The following is a 16,949-nucleotide window of genomic DNA, read 5'->3' as shown; positions in this document are numbered from 1 at the left end:
GGCTTATAGAGTTCAGTGGTATTTATTTCCATGCAATCATGCTTAAGATAGGTAAAACTGACCATGGGGAGGAGGAAGGGCAGGGGGAGGAGGGGGAAGGATGGAATTGGAAGGGGTTGAGGATGGGGAGGGAGGGGCAAAGGAAGGGGGAGGGAAGAGGCAAGTGGGAGAGAATAGGAGGGAGGAGAAGGGAGGGTGGGTTTGATTGTTTGCATACTTTTTGAGCTCAGTGGGATTTATTTCTGTGCAATCATGTTTGAAAATGGAAATGGACTGCCTTCAAGTCAATCCTGACTTATGTTGACCCTATGAATAGGGTTTTCATGGTAAACAGTATTCAGAGGTGGTTTACCATTGCCTTCCTCTGAGGCTGAGAAGCAGTGACTGGCCCAAGGTCACCCAGTGATCTTCATGGCTGTGTGGGGATTCGAACCCTGGTCTCCCAGGTCGTAGCGTTGCAAAAACTCTTGCTAGTTCGTTTACCTGGTGGGATGCCCAAATTCCCAAGAAAACAAGAGGCGAGATGGTCAGAAGTTCAAAAGCTTTATTATACTTTGCAAAGCAGAGGCACCGACCCACACACATATGCGCTAAGAGTGAGCTGCCTGCCTGTGTCAGTGCAAGCTGGTATTTATATCTTATCAGAGATGAAACCATGTGGTCAGTGAAAAAGTACAGAATCTCACACATTTTGCTCAAAACACAGTTAACGCGTCTTGGGAGTTTAGCCAACAATATCTGCCTCAAACTAGAACAACAGGAAACACCCGTCCTCCCTCCTTGGGCCTAGGACACAAGTCAAGGTTAAGCAACAACAAGCAACTTTCAATTCATTTTCTGGTATCAAAACATTCTGATTACACCCAGAGGGGACATTCTGAGGGGGTCTTTTAATTTTCATAACAGTAGTCCAACACTGACCTGGGGGAGGGGCAGAGAGGGAGGGGGAGGAGATTGGGTGGGTGGATACTGGGCAGCAAGGAAGTTCCTTTCCTTTCCTTTATTTATTTATTTATTTATTTATTATTTGATTTATATCCCGCCTTTCCTCCCAGCAGTAGCCCAGGGCAGCAAACAGAAATGATAAAAACACTTTAAAACATCATAAAAAGACCTTAAAATACATTAAAACAAAACACCGATAAAAACATTTTTAAAAAAGCTTTAAAAACATCTTTTTTAAATAAAGGGTTAAAAATATTATTAAAGAAAATATATTCAACCAATTCTAACACAGACACAGACTGGGATAGGTCTCAACTTAAAAGGCTTGTAAAAAGAGGAAAAGTCTTCAAAAGGCACCAAAAAGATAGCAGAGAGCAAAAGGAAAACATTGTGAACAGTATCATTACTTTTCAGGGTTTCCCCCACGTTTTTATTCTACAGCAGGCACATGTAGCCTCCCACCCAAATTTAAACCAGAGCTGTCCCTGGCCACATCCACACCAGGCCTTTATTTTACTTTGGACAGTCATGGCTTCTCTCAAAGAATCCTGGGAAGTGTAGTTAGTGAAGGGTGCTGAGCGTTGCTAGGAGACGCCTTGTTCCCCTCACAGAGCTTCAATCAGAGTGGCTGATTGTTAAACCAGTCTGGCCGCTGAAGCTATCTCAGTGGAACAGGAGTCTCCACTCAACACCCTTCACAAACTACACTTCCCAGGATTCTCTGAGGGAAGCCATGACTGTCTCACGTGAAATCAAAGTCTGGTGTGGGTGTGGCCCCCTGATTAGCCAAGCCAATACTGACCTCGCCCCATACTCTGACCTTCATCTTCTGCAGTTTAAAAGTTAAAAAAATGCCTGGCTGATTTTTAATTAATTTAAGAAATTTTGGCTTGAAGCCAATGATAACACGGGGCATGCTCAGTAAGAACCAACTGTCAGTGTTCTAAAAGCCTCACAGCTGCTGGGCTTGGCTAATCAGGGGGCCACACCCACACCAGACTTGATTTCACTTGAAACAGTTATGGCTTCCCTCAAAGAATCCTGGGAAGTGTAGTTTGTGAAGGGTGCTGAGAGGAGACTCCTATTCCCCTGAGAGAATGGTTTAACAGTCAGCCACTCTTATTGAAGGTCTGTGAGAGGAACAGGGCGTCTCCTAGCAACTCTCAGCACCCTTCACTACTACACTTCCCAGGATTCTAAGAGAGAAGCCAGGATTGGCTTTGAGCCATGGCTTTGAGAGACGCCATGATAAATTGTTTTAAATTGTGTTTTAAATTGTTTTTAAAAGATGTCATTTTTAAATTTTTAAATTTGTTTTTAATGTTTTTAGTTATTGTAAACCGCCCAGAGAGCTTTGACTATGGGGCGGTATATAAATACAATAAATAAATAATGATTGTCCAAAGTGTAATAGAGGCCTGGTGTGGATGTGGCCAGGGACAGCTTTGTTTTAAATTTGGGTGGGAGGTAGGGTTGCCAGGTTCAGGGCCTGATCATGATCCTGTATCTTTAGGAGAAGAGAAAGTCAGCGAAGTGCAGGTGTTCGTGCAACATTATAATGGGAAAATCCACAAGGTGGAATTCTCCCTTCTCCCTGCACAACTTTTAAAGATACAGAAGACCTCTTGGTTGCCAGGTCCAGCCTCCTCTATTTCTGTGAATATGTGAAGTAGAGCAAAATTTGCACTAAAAAGACTCCAAACGTAATTGTGGAATAATGGGACTGACTTCTGCAGAATAGTCTCCAGTGGACCTCAGGAGTGTCTCAATTTGCACAAGATAAAACAGTGGGAGGTGAAATATATTCTAGCAAAATTCTAGGTGTGCTCTATGTTTTTAATTGATCATGAACACCTTGCCTTAAATAAAGTGGTTTAAACATAGCAGGCTCAAAACATGCATCCTCTTTTTTCCAACAGCTAGAGTCATTGCTGAAGTAGCAACATATTGTAATGTCTGATTTTACATCAAACTGCAGTTTCAGATTCAACTGTTAATGCACCCAAAATAGAAATAGAACATAACCTCCAATTTGAAACACAAAAGGCTGTCTTCACCATCATATGACATTGACCAATAAAAAGGCTTTGAAATTAATGAAAATAAATTTGACACAGATTCCTAGGATGAATAATTCTGGTTTAGATTCTCTGTAGAAACATTAGTAACACAGGAAAGATGCAAAGTAAGAAGAACACCAACAAACATACAAAAATATAATTCTCCATCTTTGGAGATGGCAGGTGTTGCCGCCCCTCACCATATGCTCAGAGGCACATGTTACCAAATTCTTCCAAGCTACACAGGATGTGGATTGGACTTTGAAAGACCAACCTAAATTGTGTTTGCTTTTTGACAAATTTGTAGGGCAGTCCAATATCTCAGAGAGGTCAGGTGTCCTGCTCCCCTTGTGCATTCACTATAGCTGCCCAATTTCCCTCCTTTTTAAAGTTTGGTAGAAATATCTGTGGGCTACAGGTACGTTCTTAAACCGCAAGGTTTTTTGCCTATTAGTGAATATAATATTTACTTAGCACTCAAAACAGCAGTATTTTTGCTATACAAATTAAATTCCTGTTGTTGTTGTTGTAGATGTTGTTATAATATCCTGCCCTTCTAAGATGTCAGGGCTGGGCATATACCCTCCCCACAATTTTATCCCCATAGACAGGTGGAGAGGTGAATGCAGGTTTCCTCGGCTTTTGTCTCACCACTCTACCCACTGCAGTCATGATGTGAGCTTAGTGCAGAATGTGGTTGCCTGAAATCATGGACACCTCTTGGACTGAGGCTGTAACAAGTGTCACAACTCTCTTCCCGATGGCTGACATTTCCTAATTTTTGTTCTCTAACCGTTGCCATGGCCATGGAAGCTTTTATGTTATTCCTGAGAAACAAAACAAAACAAAAATGTGTGCTTGCCATCAGTGTTACCCTTTATAGCCCTGTCCTGCTATTTGAAAATACAGCTTTATATTAATCATTATTTAGTTCTGGCCAGCTGTCACTCACCCTCTTCTGTGCTGAAGCATGCACCTCCCTTTGCTTCCCCCTCCTCAAAAAGACAGCAGACTCAGTTCTCCCTCCCACCCTATAACTCTCATCACCTATACTACACTGCTGCTGCAAGAATAGTGCATGGTGGTGGTGGCAGGTAATGAGGTGATGTGCTGGGAGGGAGGTGCAAGTCAAGCAGAGGCCGCCACTGGGATAGGACCCAGCACTCTTACTGGCAGGAGATGATGAAGGGTGGCAGTGGGGGTCAAAGTCAGTAGTGTGCAGGTACATGGCTGCTGACTAGCTAAGAGTATCCACCGTGGTTATGTGCCCTCAGAGCAGCCTGTGCTGGGCACTTACCGGCTATTTACTTGTGAAGTGCTGCCCCTGCTGGTGCCTTGCATCTCACACATGATGTTGGGCCCTCTTCCCTTGGTTGCCGATCAGTGGCAGCGGCCTCTTGCTGCCTCTTACCTCCCAACACACCACTGCACCAGCTGCTCTTGGTAGCATGAAGTATAAAATGTGGGGTTTTCAATCATCTTGGAAGGCTCCTGCTGTCATTTCAGAAATTTGGCCTCAGATGCCGAATGGTGAGGTGAACTGGATGAGCTGCAAGCTGAGGAAATAGCAACACATACCAAGAATAAGCCTTCCTACTTGACCAGGAGCTTCTGCTTCTCTTTTACAGCTGAAAATAGAATGCAGAAATCCTAAGTTCCATGCCAGCTGTCCGTCCATGAGGGCTCTATTTTCTGCTAATAAAAACTGTGATTCTCCTTATGCAAAGCACAGGATACACTGTGCGGGAAGCAGCTTAATGCCAGGAGTTGCCAGGGCACCTTTGTATTTGGAAGAGGAATCCAGATCTCTGAATACCAATAAATCCACTGGTGTTGGCTTTGGTTACAGTTCCAAAGGTTTTTATTTTTTGTAGCTCTTTGTTTAGGTTATTGTGAGTTGCTGTTGCTCAGAAGCATTCTATGGGGGGGGGGGGCTTGACAGGATGGGGAAATAGTTTTCCCCCACCAAATGACTTTAAGGAGTCTTAATAATTATAATGTTTCATTGCCCACGTCCCCCAGTCTAGAAACATGTAATGCAGCCATTTCAGGAGTTGGATATGACAGCTGACTTAACTTGATTCTTCTAAGCATGGCCCTAAAACAATGCTAGCCAAATAACTGCAATAGTGGTATTATGGTAGAAGGTTGATATTTGAACCACTAAGATCCCCTACTGCCAGGTTTTACTTTACAAACAGAGACATTCTGTGTATAAAAAGAAGCTCCAGCTTGAATAATCAGGCCAAAGACAAGGCCTCGGCCAGTTTACTGCACAACAAATGTGCAGTTGTATTCATTTGATGTGTAGGACCTAGGTATCTTCCTGCTAGGAAGCACTGTTCTTTCAAGGTATTACATTTTCTCACAACTCAGACTTACTGGGGAAATGTAATTATTTACTAGGGTAGTGGGACCATTATGAATTAGAGTGCTGAAATGTGATTGCACAGTTGTCAAAGGCATCTATACTAACAAGAGCTTCAGCAAGGTAACTGTATCATGAGTCTTCACAGACCATGTTATGGAATCTACCCCAGATAAACAACACAACTCAACTTCCCTTCCATGACTGCACTATATCGTGATTCTTAACAAGGCCTGCAAAGGAGGACTTGCATTGAAACAGAAACTGAAAAGCCTCAGGACAGTGTGGAGAAGCCACTTGACAGTTGTACACTTCCACCACCTTTGTATTTAGACAGGTGACTAAAGTGGTCAGCCAGTGCAGGAAGCTCACATGACTCAACTGCAAAGATACCAAGTATCATAGAATTATAGAGTTGGAAGGTACTTTAGAGGTCATCTGGTCCAACCCATTGCTCAATGCAGGATGCAACTGCAGTAATAGTATCCATGGCAGGTGGCTATCCAGCCTCTATTTAAATACCTCCAGTGAAGTTAGATAACTTACGGGATTGGAGAAGGGAAACAAAAAGAGAGGATGCTAATCCTGTGTGGAAATTGTGTTGGGCTAGAGAGGAGCTCCAGACTTGGCAGTTGAGGTTAAGCTGCTAGCCAGGCTAACGGGAGAGGCCAGTGCTGTAACTGAATTCCCATTCTGGGACCCTTTGCTACAGAGCTGCCTAAGAAGGAAGTGAGACTTGAAAGCAAGGAGATTTCTTAACATGCTGTTGTCTTTTGAATCGTGCTTTGGAAGGTAGGAACATAGAAAGCTGCACTATACCAACTCAGACCTATAGGTCCATCTAGCTAAGTATTGTGTACACTGACTGGCAGTGGCTCTCCAGGATTTCAGTCAAGGAATCTCTCCTGGGCCTACCTGGAGATGCCAGGGGTTGAACCTGGGACCTTCAGCATGCAAGGCAGATTCTCAGCCACTGAGCTATGGCCCTTGTAGGCTGGACTATTTGTCCATCTAGCCCAGTATTGTCTGCTTTGAATGGCAGCAGCTGTCCAGGGTCTCAGGCAAAGGTATTTCCCATCATCAGTTAGCTAGTCCTCTTTTCTCTTTTCTCTGTCATGGCTTGAACTTGGGACCTCCTGCATGCAAAGCCTGTGCTCTGTCATTGAGCTGTGGTCCCCCATTCCCCTACAGGGTCTTTCCTGCAAGGGATAAATCATGGAAAGTGGATGATTTAAACCTGTTGTCTGGATAAGCAGCAAGACATGGAGAGGGAAGGCTTGCCTAAGATTGTGCAATAAACAGGCGTAGAATCCATGGGTCTAACTTCCCAGCCTTTTCTGCTTAAACCGAATCTAGCCCCTGCTGATGTCCCAAAGCTGCAAATGAAAGCCAAGTAGTTTTTGTTCCAGCTCCAGTGTTCAGTTACTGGATCACACTGCACCAGCTAGACACACTACAAATGCCCTTTTCCTTCCCCTGTGTAATAATCTCTTCCAGGCCTACATCTGGCTGCTGTCTCACCCTGGTGTACATTACAGAGATATGTACATCGCCGCCCTCTTGGGGGTAATGCAATAATTTGGCAGTTTTAGATGTAATTAGGCAGTTTCTTAAGAAGCGGCGTCTTTTCCCAAGAGAGAAAGAGTGAGAGAGCAGCCTTGTGGAGAGATGATAAATCCATAATTAGGGAGGGTTTTTGAAGTGTCTTTAATGCACACAGCCCTGCCTGGAAAAGCATACTTCTGGCCCTGCTTCACAAAGCCCAGAGCAAACAAGGTGAAGTGCTGCAGGACAAAGACTTGGGACCCTGCTGAGGCTGAAGTTGGACAGCATTCTCTCAGTAGCAAGAAGGGGCAGCATGGGGGCAAGCTTTTAGCCTGCTTGTAAAATCTCTAGCTTGCGCTGGGATGGTTTGGGTCAGTTGCATGGTGGAGCAGGAAATTAACATGAAAGGCTCTGTGGGGGATAATCTGTCCCATCAGTTTGTGCTGACACAATTGCTAGGGAGCATTGTGTTACAAGAAGAAAGGGAACGATGTGATGTAGGGAAAGGAGGATCAGGCCTTAGATGCATGAATCAAATGCTGCTGCAGGTATTTTCTTTATTGATTGTATATTCAAACAACAATGACAACAAAAAAGTTTATGAAGTGCTCTGCACTTTAAAAATCCTGTACAAATTGTGACCATCATGATGATCAATAATATTTGCTTCTAGAGTAGTAAATCGGGTAAGTGCTAACTCCACATGGTACATGATCATAAGAATACTAACAGTTATTGAATACTGATGACAATCAGAGTCACTGGTTCGTTGCGGACACTCTCTTTCTTACAGGAATAAATACTAATCAGCACAGTTACATGATGCTATTCTGTCAGCACTGACAGTATGTGAATATCTTTGGTCACAGAAACACAGTTATACACTATAGAACAGGAGTGACAACCTTTTTTTAGCCTGAGGACTGCATTCGCCATTGGGAAGGGGGAGCGCATGCCCACTGTGGAAGTGGCCACTGCACACTCTTGCATGTACATTCTTGCAGCACACAAGCACACAACTCCTGCCCCTGCACTGATTTGTACAGCTCAGCTGAGGAGTGGGACCATCACCCCCTTCTCATTCATCAAATGATCGATCTGATTTGGGGAGGGGGCAATTTGTATCCCCATCAGGGTGCTGGCTGGGTGGAGAGGTTTAAACCTTTCTGTCTGTCCAAGTGCTGTGTCTATTTTAATCCCCACACACACATTTTTTGCCACTGCCAAAACTGGTGTGGTTTGGGGGAGGGCATAAAAATTGCTTGGGATGGGGGTTAGCTAGCCCTGCCGTAAAGATTATAACTACTGTGCCTACAATCCTGGCAGAAGCTAACACCACCCATGGTATATCAACAGTCTTCTGATCAGAGGCAAAAATAGTGTCTATGAAGCTTCAGTTAAAAGACTGCTGTGCTTTAGGAAGCAGGGAAACTAGTGGGCTCTGTCATTCGGTGTATGGGCTCAAAAGGATGTCATGTCCTGTGGGAAACTTTTAGTAGAAGACACTGTGCTGCAAAAGTTGAGCTTGAGCATGTATATGTATTATATGTTGTGTACAATGAGTGTTTGTTTCTGTATGGCACAGACTCCTTCAGCCTCAGTTGTGCCTCATCACATGTTGTGAGGGTGGGGGCAAGAGCCATCTGCAGTTTTCCTAGTCCAGAATCTTATTAGTCACAGTGCTGGCATATAGAAAGTGCCACTGAAGTGGGGGTTATTTCTGCATCAGCCGCTGTTGTGCCTGCATCCCATATTAAACATGAGCAGAGTAGGGAACGTGAAGAGAATGGCTCTTGCTCAGAACACAGTGTTCTCTGGCTGTGATATATATGGTCCTATTTCACCCCATCTCCTGTCCTGCTCTAAGCTATGCCATGCTCCTTTATTCTATGAGAAAATTTACAGCTGCTTGCTGATGTTGTATCCTCAGCTTCCATGAGGGACCACTGTCTCAGTGCCAGACAACCAGGCACTGAAGCCAAGAGTGGGACGGCTATATCTCTGTTTCTTCTGTGCAGAAGCTGTCAGCATCCCCTTCCAAGTTGGGGAACCTTGCAGGATCCACAGTACACACTCTTACAAACATTCTTCTAGCTGGGAGAGAAGTCCACAGTAAGGAGCATGGGATGCTGGGACAACAGAATACAGCATTTTTTTCCAGGTCTGTTGCATTTCATTAAAAATGTAGACCCCTTTATTATAGCTCCCTCTAGAAAAGATCAGTCCTTTTTCATATTACATATGTGTAACTCAAAACATGGAGCTTGTGTGTAAACAGCTTGGGTTCCGGTTTATACACCCCAGGAGTCCAGATGGCTCCTACCCCTGCTTCTCTAACATCTGGTTCCCTGACACTCTCACTAGACATTCATTCCTCTTCCAGGTCAAGCAGTGCAAATTAATTCCTATACAAGGCAGTGTTGATTCCTGAGTGGACATTTCTCTGTCCTTGGCCTACAAATGGGATTGGCATTCTGGATCAGAGCACACAGTAGCGTAACTAGCTTTTCATGTTCCCTGTGCAAGGTTTTATTTTGGGGGCCCTTAATTTTTTTGGGGGGGAAATAATAATACAAGAAATACGATATAACGTTTATCAATAATTTTCATTTCAGCAAATCCATTTTAGGGGCCCCTTCATCTTGGGCCCTGGGCCTGTGCACCTGTTGCACCTGTCTAGTTACAGCACTGAGAGCACAGGGGGTGGCTCAGAAGATGGAGAAGCTATTGTGTTTAATTCAGCCAAGGTCCCATTGTAGCTCAGCTGGGGGGGTGAGTAACAGCTGTCAGAGCATCTGACTATCAGCAGGGGCCTGTTATCAGACTTGGCTATGGGGATTATGACTAGGGAGTGGGTTGTTGTTTCTTCTGTGTCAGATACTTAATCCCATGTTTACACCCTTCTTTTGGTGATCAGAGACTATAGGACAGCCCATCTTCTACATGCATGCCATTCCACCCAAAGCTGGAACACCCCTGGCTCCTGCTTCCCATTATCACCACACATGCAATTTCAGACCCCAGTGTATGGGACAGGGTGGTGGTGGTGGATATATCACCCTTGGGTAGGCACTGATCAAGTTTCACTTTATTTCCATTTGACTGAAACAGCACCAGCAAGGCCCTCTAGTGGTGGACACTGTCTGGGTTTCAGCCCCATTGATATGGCAACTTGGGCAGCCCAATGATCATAGTATGAGCCACCTAGTCTGAGATTCAGACTCACAGCCTTTGTTGAAAGGGGACCACTATTCATACAGGAAAGTGTGTGATGAGACTTCTGGTTTTTGTCCCTAATTTATTAGTGTGAAGGATGACGAACATTTCTTGCTTTATTTCAGTATGATCTCAGTACTCTCAAGGATAAGGCAGGCTAGGTTCTCTATACTCCCAGTCAGACCTTGGAAAAGTTACTTTTTTGAACTACAACTCCCATCAGCCCAATCCAGTGGCCATGCTGGCTGGGGCTGATGGGAGTTGTAGTTCAAAAAAGTAACTTTTCCATGCTCTGCTCCCAGTGCTCACCAGTGCTGACTTAATCTACTGGGTTATGTGCTAGTTAGCTATGCATAGTAAATTAAAAACCTTTACTGCCAGTGCCTGTTCTTGAACTCTACCTTGCGATTGGGGCTGCAGGTCATAAGGCCATAAGGCCTGAATGTGGTCCCCCCCAGGAGACTTCTGAATGCCTGTTTCAGGTCTCATTTTTTATGGAAGCAACCCTGGTCTGTGCAGGCCTACCAGTGGGGGTGTTGGGAGAATACCTAGGTTATTTTTTGTGTTGCTCTTCCTCTCTTGATTCAGAACCACATGGTGGAATTGGTGCCATATTTTTCCAGCATGCTGTAGTCAGCAAGTCATGTGTGGCTCAGCGTTTTTGCATCTGATGCAGTGTGTGAATTGCTGGGGGTGTAAAAACTCTGCAAGTAGAGAAGTGGGGAGGGGAGTGGACAGAAACAGAACAGCAACAACAAAGATGCTCAAGGAAGAAAAAAGGAGTAACAGAGATAGTGCAAGGAGAAAAAAAGGGAGGGGGACTTTGACATTCATAAATAATCTGGAGTCACAGGTGAGAAATGAGGTAGCAATTGTGGAATAAACCAAATTATTCAGGATGATAAGCTCCGAAGCAGGCTGAGGATTTTTTTTTTAAAGTAAATATCTAAACTGGGTTGAATGGACTATAAATGGCATGTAAGATTCAGTGTAAGTAAATGATAAGACTATGCACAGTGGGATAAAATAATCCCATTCTTTATAACACAAATGTGGTCTAAACTAGTCATGACTTCCCAGGGAACGTAGGGTATGTCAGTTATGAAAAAGGCAAATTCCATATTAGAAATTACAAGGAAAAAGATTGAAAATCAAACAGCAAGTATCGTATATTGTGTGATTAAATTTGTGATACAGTCAAACTTGGAATACAACGCGCAGTTCTGGTAATCTATTTCAAAAAAGATAGAAGTACTGTAATGAGAATCCAAAATGGTCTAGGAGTCAGAGCATCTTCCTAATGATAGCTAAAGTGCCTTGGGTTCTTTGGTTTAGGGGAACAAATGACTAAAGGGAACATGATAGAAGTTTATAAAATTATGGTGTGGAAAAAGTAGATAGAAAAGTTTCTCCCTCCTCATCATAGTAGAATTTTGGAATAATCCAATGATGATTGGCAGAAGATTCAGAACAGATAAATGAAGCACTTCTTCAATTAATCTGTGCGGTTCATAGGTACAAGTTGTGATGATGATCATTAGCTTAGATAGCTTTAAAAGGAGTTTAGACATAATTCATGGAGGATGTAGCTTCATGAAGCCTCCACGCACAGAAACAATGTACTTCTATATACCATAAAGTATGCTGTGGATAAACACGATGGAGGCCTGTTGCCTGTGTGCTCTTGTTTGTGGGCTTCCTGGAAGCCCATGGTTGGCCACTGTTGGAAATGGGATGCTCAACTAAATGGATCTTTTGTTTTGTCCAGCAAGGCAAATGTTCAGATGGAGTGCAGAGGGACCTCTGTGTTGGGGAACAAGAGGACTGGGTGTAGGAGGGAAGGAGGGAGGGAAGGCAATGGGATGGGATGGGATGGGATGCAGAGGAAGAAGAAAGTACTAATGGGCAGAAAGAGAAAAGAAAGGCTAACAGAGATAGGAGGGGAAAAGGAGTGTGCCATGAAGTTAACATGGGGACAAAGTGAACAGAGAATAGTTGTAGAAAACACAGTGCTAAAAGTAGTAACAAAAATGCCTTTTTATGTTTAATGTAACAGTGTGGTCTTCCTGAATAAAAATGTAAAATAAAAATGTACAAGTAGCCCTCAGGGTGATTTGAACTGTGTACCTCTGCTTTGGAAGCCGTCCTAACTGGGACAGTGGCACTTTAATCTTTGCCTGTGGGCTAGTTCCCATTAACTCCTTCTCCTGCCCTGGGTCCAATGTTTTAGGCCAGGGTGAGGAACCTCAGGGTCCAAGAGCCAAATGTGGCCTGCTAGCCCTCTCTATCCGGCCATCCGAACTCTCCCTCAGCTACATCTCCTTCCCAAAGCGTACCCCCACTATTTCGGCCACACCTCTCACAGCACCAAATGGTTTGGGGCACATCTGAGGACAGAACCATGTGCAAAAGCTACAGGATGTACAGTTTGAAAGTAAACAAAAACCAGTGCAAGGAAGAAGAGGGAATGGCCCTCCAGTTTGCTTCTCTGACAGGTGGCCTAAAAATTAGGCTAGTTGGCCACCGTACATGCGCATGAGGGGTGTGTGAGATGGGTCTGGGAAAAGGAAGAGGGGAAAGAGTGTCTCACATGCATTGAATAGAAGTTTGTACTCTGGGCTCCCCTAACCCTTCCCCAGACTACTCCCCAGTTCTGTTCTGGTATCTCTGAAGTGACAGACTCTCCAGTCCCCACTGTATACTGTAAGTGTAGGTCTGTAGGACTTGCTTCTGGAGCCCTCCTGTAGCTGCATCCAGGAAGGTGAATCCTGACTGGGACAGAAATTGAGTAGAGCAACTGGGAGGCTAGTACTGAAGCCCACCTTGCCCCAAAGTTCATCTTCATATACCCTCTCTTCCCAACACTTCCAGAAAATAGGGTCCAAAGGCCACCATTCCACTATTGACTGAAAAGCTGTGTCCTTCACAAGTTGTTGGACTACAGCTTCCATTAACCCTGACCATTGGCCTTGCTGGCTGGAGTTTTATGAGAGTTGGAGCCTGAGAGCGTATGAAGAGCCACAGGTTCCCCATCCCCAGCCATGAGCTGACTAACATAAAAGGGACCATAACAAATACAAATTATATTAGTATTTGTTCAGTCATATGAACACATTTTGATTATTCTGAAGGACTCTTAATGGTTTCACCAGCTGTGTGACAGGGAGAAGTTTATCAGGTAGAACCTTTCCCACTCTTCACCTCTGTAACAGAAAATGTTTTTGCTGCTAAATTTCTGCATCCTTGCAAACCTGCCCAGGCTTTATGATCAGCCATTGTAGTCCTGCTCTGTGGTCTGTCTATCAAGGTTCATAGGCAGGGCTTGTTTATTTGCTTTGTTTTGTTATAGTATTCACCGGATTGGGGTACCATAACCTCGTTTTGGTTTTTTGCTGCCCATGGCACTTGTACCGGCACCTCATTTTTTTTTTTTACCAAAAAAGCCCTGGGCTTCCTGTTGTAGCAATTGTAATGTGCTGTACTAGATGCTGTATAATTTTTAATTATATTTTTATAGCCTCTTTTATTTCTTATGTTGTATTTTATTGTATTACAATTTGCATTCTGTGGAATTCAAACTGTATACAATAACATACATTATAGGATATAAAACAAGCAATAAAAATACAGTTAAAAATCAATAAAAATATTTAATGTGGACCTGCTGTGGACCACCTGAATGAAGCTCGTGGACCACCGGTGGTCCATGGACATCAGTTTGGGAACTCCTGCCCTGGAATCCTCTACAATGCCCAATGGTTCCATGTCAGATATATAGGGATTTCTCAGCAGGTAAGTTAATGTGGAAATTCTGAATTAGAGGTCAATCTCCTTCCCTCCCTCTTTCTCTTGAGAGAGAGAGAGAGAGAGAGTCAGGAATATGGTGTTCCTTCTGGTAGAATATTTGAAAGCCAGTGCAGTTGAGTATGCCAGAGTTGTTAAGGATTAGACAGCTCACCACTGTTCCTTGGTCTCAAGAACCCAGAAGCACACCATCAGCCTCTTTCCAGTCCTTGATGGTAAATGTGTGACTCCCAGACACTCACTGAGGTGTACACTTGGGAGGTTGTTTTTCAATTGAAATGTCTGAACCAATAGCTGTGTGCTGATAAAGACACTTTGCTGGGATGTCTAGAAGGGAGATGAGGGTGTTGAGTTATGAGGTAGCTGTGTGTTTCACAAGGCTGGAAACAAAAGAAACAAAGTTTAATTTGGTAAACTGGCATATGTGGAACCTGCTTAAAATTGTTTTTTAAGGTGATGTTTTTTAAGGTGATGTGGGGGAGGGGGGGAGGGAGTGACCAGAAATTGGGCTCCTATACATACAGGCCTCCTGCTTTTCCATCTGGGAATTTCTGTTGTTCGGCAGGACCTTGACCTTGTTCTGCCCATCCTGATATATAGTATAGCATGCTATGATGGGCTCCTACTGGGAGGAAGGGCAGTATATAAATCTAATAAATAAATAAAATTCCAGGCAAAATCTGGTAGAGGCCAGTTTGCGGTAGCAGCTAGTTCTTTGGATTCTGCTACCCTTGGAAATGTGCGGAATGGCAGCCCAGAAGACGGCTTTCTGTGTGGCAGCCCCTAAATTGTGGAACTCCCTTCCCACAGACGTGTGTCTAGCATATTTGTTGTATAGTTTTTCACTGTATGCTGAAGACATATCTCCTTACCCTGGCCTTTGACAGGTATGGTGTTTTGTTTTAGGGGCCCCACCTGTTTTGCCAAATCTATATTATTTGGTTCTAGTTGAAACAGTTTTACTTGTTTTTGTAATTGTAACTCTTTTATTTGTGTTTATAACTGTGTATTATGTTGTTGTAACCTGCCACAAGGCCTTATGATAGATAGATAGATAGATAGATAGATAGATAGATAGATAGATAGATAGATAGATAGATAGATAGATAGATAGATAGATAGATAGATAGATAGATAGATAGATAGATAGATAGATAGATAGAAAGAAAGAAATTTATCTTATACTTTGGGATGGAAGCAGTAACTTCACAACCTATGTCCCTTTCTATTAAAACCTTCTTTTCTAGGGTATGGCTTCATAAAAGGCTTCCATGATTGTACGCACACAGATTAGATGTATTGAGCTATAGGAGCTTCTTAGGAAATACACCGAGTGGAAGGGCAGATTGGGACAACAGTATATGGGCCTTAGAGCAGGAAGGAGCATATAAAAGAGTTGTGAATTTTACTGGGGACAAAATAAGGACAGGGAATAAAATTCTTCCCAGAGCTATTTCTTCTGTTCCTAACTAGACTCAAGACTTCTATTCTCTCTTCCACTAGGCCTGCTGTTGTGCCCCCCACTCTGGGATGACCAGAGTGGCTCCAGGTTGCTGACAGCTCCAGCATCAAGTGCAGCATGGCCCGGCTCATCCATGCCCTCTGGAGTCTCTGCATCACCACTGTGCTCGTTACCTCAGCCACACAAGGTAAGGGGAATTCAAGAGAGGCAGCCCTCTGAAGGCAAGGCTACTTCCTGAATGAAGCCACGCCTTGTGATGAATTCATTCATAAACCTTCATCCCACTACCACAGCAAGACCAGAAGGCTCCAGAAAACAAAACAAAACTCTCTTTCAATAGAAAATAGAAGTGGGCAATTCTGCAGTTCCCAGAATAAAACTTTATTTCTTTCATAATAAACAGTAAAATAATTTTTAGAACAGTGTTTAACTGCTTCTGTTTAGCATGTCAAAATATTTCTAATTAAGTACTGAAAACAGAAGTACTTTATTTAGAAATGTACAGTGCTTTGCAATTCCTATTCCTGTCCTTGTCATATATATATTCGTGTGTACCTAAGACATGTTTAATGATAAACCTTCCCAATAAGTAGAGGGCAGTACCTCTAAAAGTGCAGCAGGGACCTTGATATTATGACTGGCTGTCTTTTAGTGGGCTTGCTAATCTAGATCTGATTCTTCCTGAATTTTTGGTGTAGGGAGAAGGACATGAAGAAGCTAAAATGAAGAACTTGAGGGGTGGGGTACCTCAGGCCTGAGGGTCAAATGTGGCCATCCAGCTTTTTCTGTCTGGCCCTCAAGATTTTCAGGCCACACCCCTCACCTACCCTGCTCTGCACCCTCCCCGAGTGCTTTTGCCTGGCTAGAATGCATCCCTTGAACTGTGATTCCTTGCTGAGATAGAGAGATATGCAAGACGAATTATGGTGGTGCTATAGAATCCTCTGACTTTGTATGGCTGGAATATGGCTTATTACACAAAAATAAGAGACACATCTATTGCTCCACTCATTTTTTGCCTCTGGCCCTGTCCACCACTGGCATGTGCACCCCTCCCAGAAGGTTGCCCATGAGGAAATGCAGCCCTCCGGCTGAAAAAGATAAGCCATCTATGGTGTAAGCAAATAGCCTGAAGTTGCTAGAGCTTTGCAGGAGAGCCCATTTATGGGAGAGCTGTCGCTGTAGGTTGGCTACTTACACATCACTAAAAAAGATGCAACATATCACCAAAAAGGGGACAAATTTGCATATGCTAATTCATATATATATAGATGCACATTTAGAAATAATTATTATAACTTGAATAGAAATACAACACATTTTACCATAGGTGACCCATGTGTCTGCTCAGTCTTTTGTCCAGGTGCTAACTGCTAACTGTTGATAGTCAACATCTCAGCAAATAATGCCTTCCCATTTCCCAAGCCAAGGGGCATAATATCCCTGAATATGTATAGAACTGGCCGTTATGGAACATTTTATTTCAGATCATCAGGTAGAGCAATATAATCCACACTACTATGTGTCTGCCCCTCTTCCCATAGGGCCA

General features: G+C 43.5%; 1 protein-coding gene across 1 annotated transcript in view; it reads left to right on the top strand.

The window, feature by feature from the left end:
* ADGRL1 (adhesion G protein-coupled receptor L1) overlaps positions 1-16,949 on the top strand; it is a 158,904-nt gene that overhangs the window by 74,063 nt on the left and 67,892 nt on the right. Inside the window, exon 2 of the mRNA XM_061616632.1 lies at positions 15,442-15,587. Coding sequence (XP_061472616.1) covers positions 15,518-15,587 — 70 coding nt within the window. The 5' untranslated portion in view covers positions 15,442-15,517. The remainder of the gene's footprint in view (positions 1-15,441; positions 15,588-16,949) is intronic.

Source organism: Rhineura floridana, chromosome 3, assembly GCF_030035675.1.
Source record: "Rhineura floridana isolate rRhiFlo1 chromosome 3, rRhiFlo1.hap2, whole genome shotgun sequence".
In the NCBI taxonomy this organism is placed as follows: domain Eukaryota; kingdom Metazoa; phylum Chordata; class Lepidosauria; order Squamata; family Rhineuridae; genus Rhineura; species Rhineura floridana.
The sequence above is the reverse complement of the archived record's forward strand: the minus strand, read 5'-3'. Positions and strand labels throughout refer to the sequence as shown.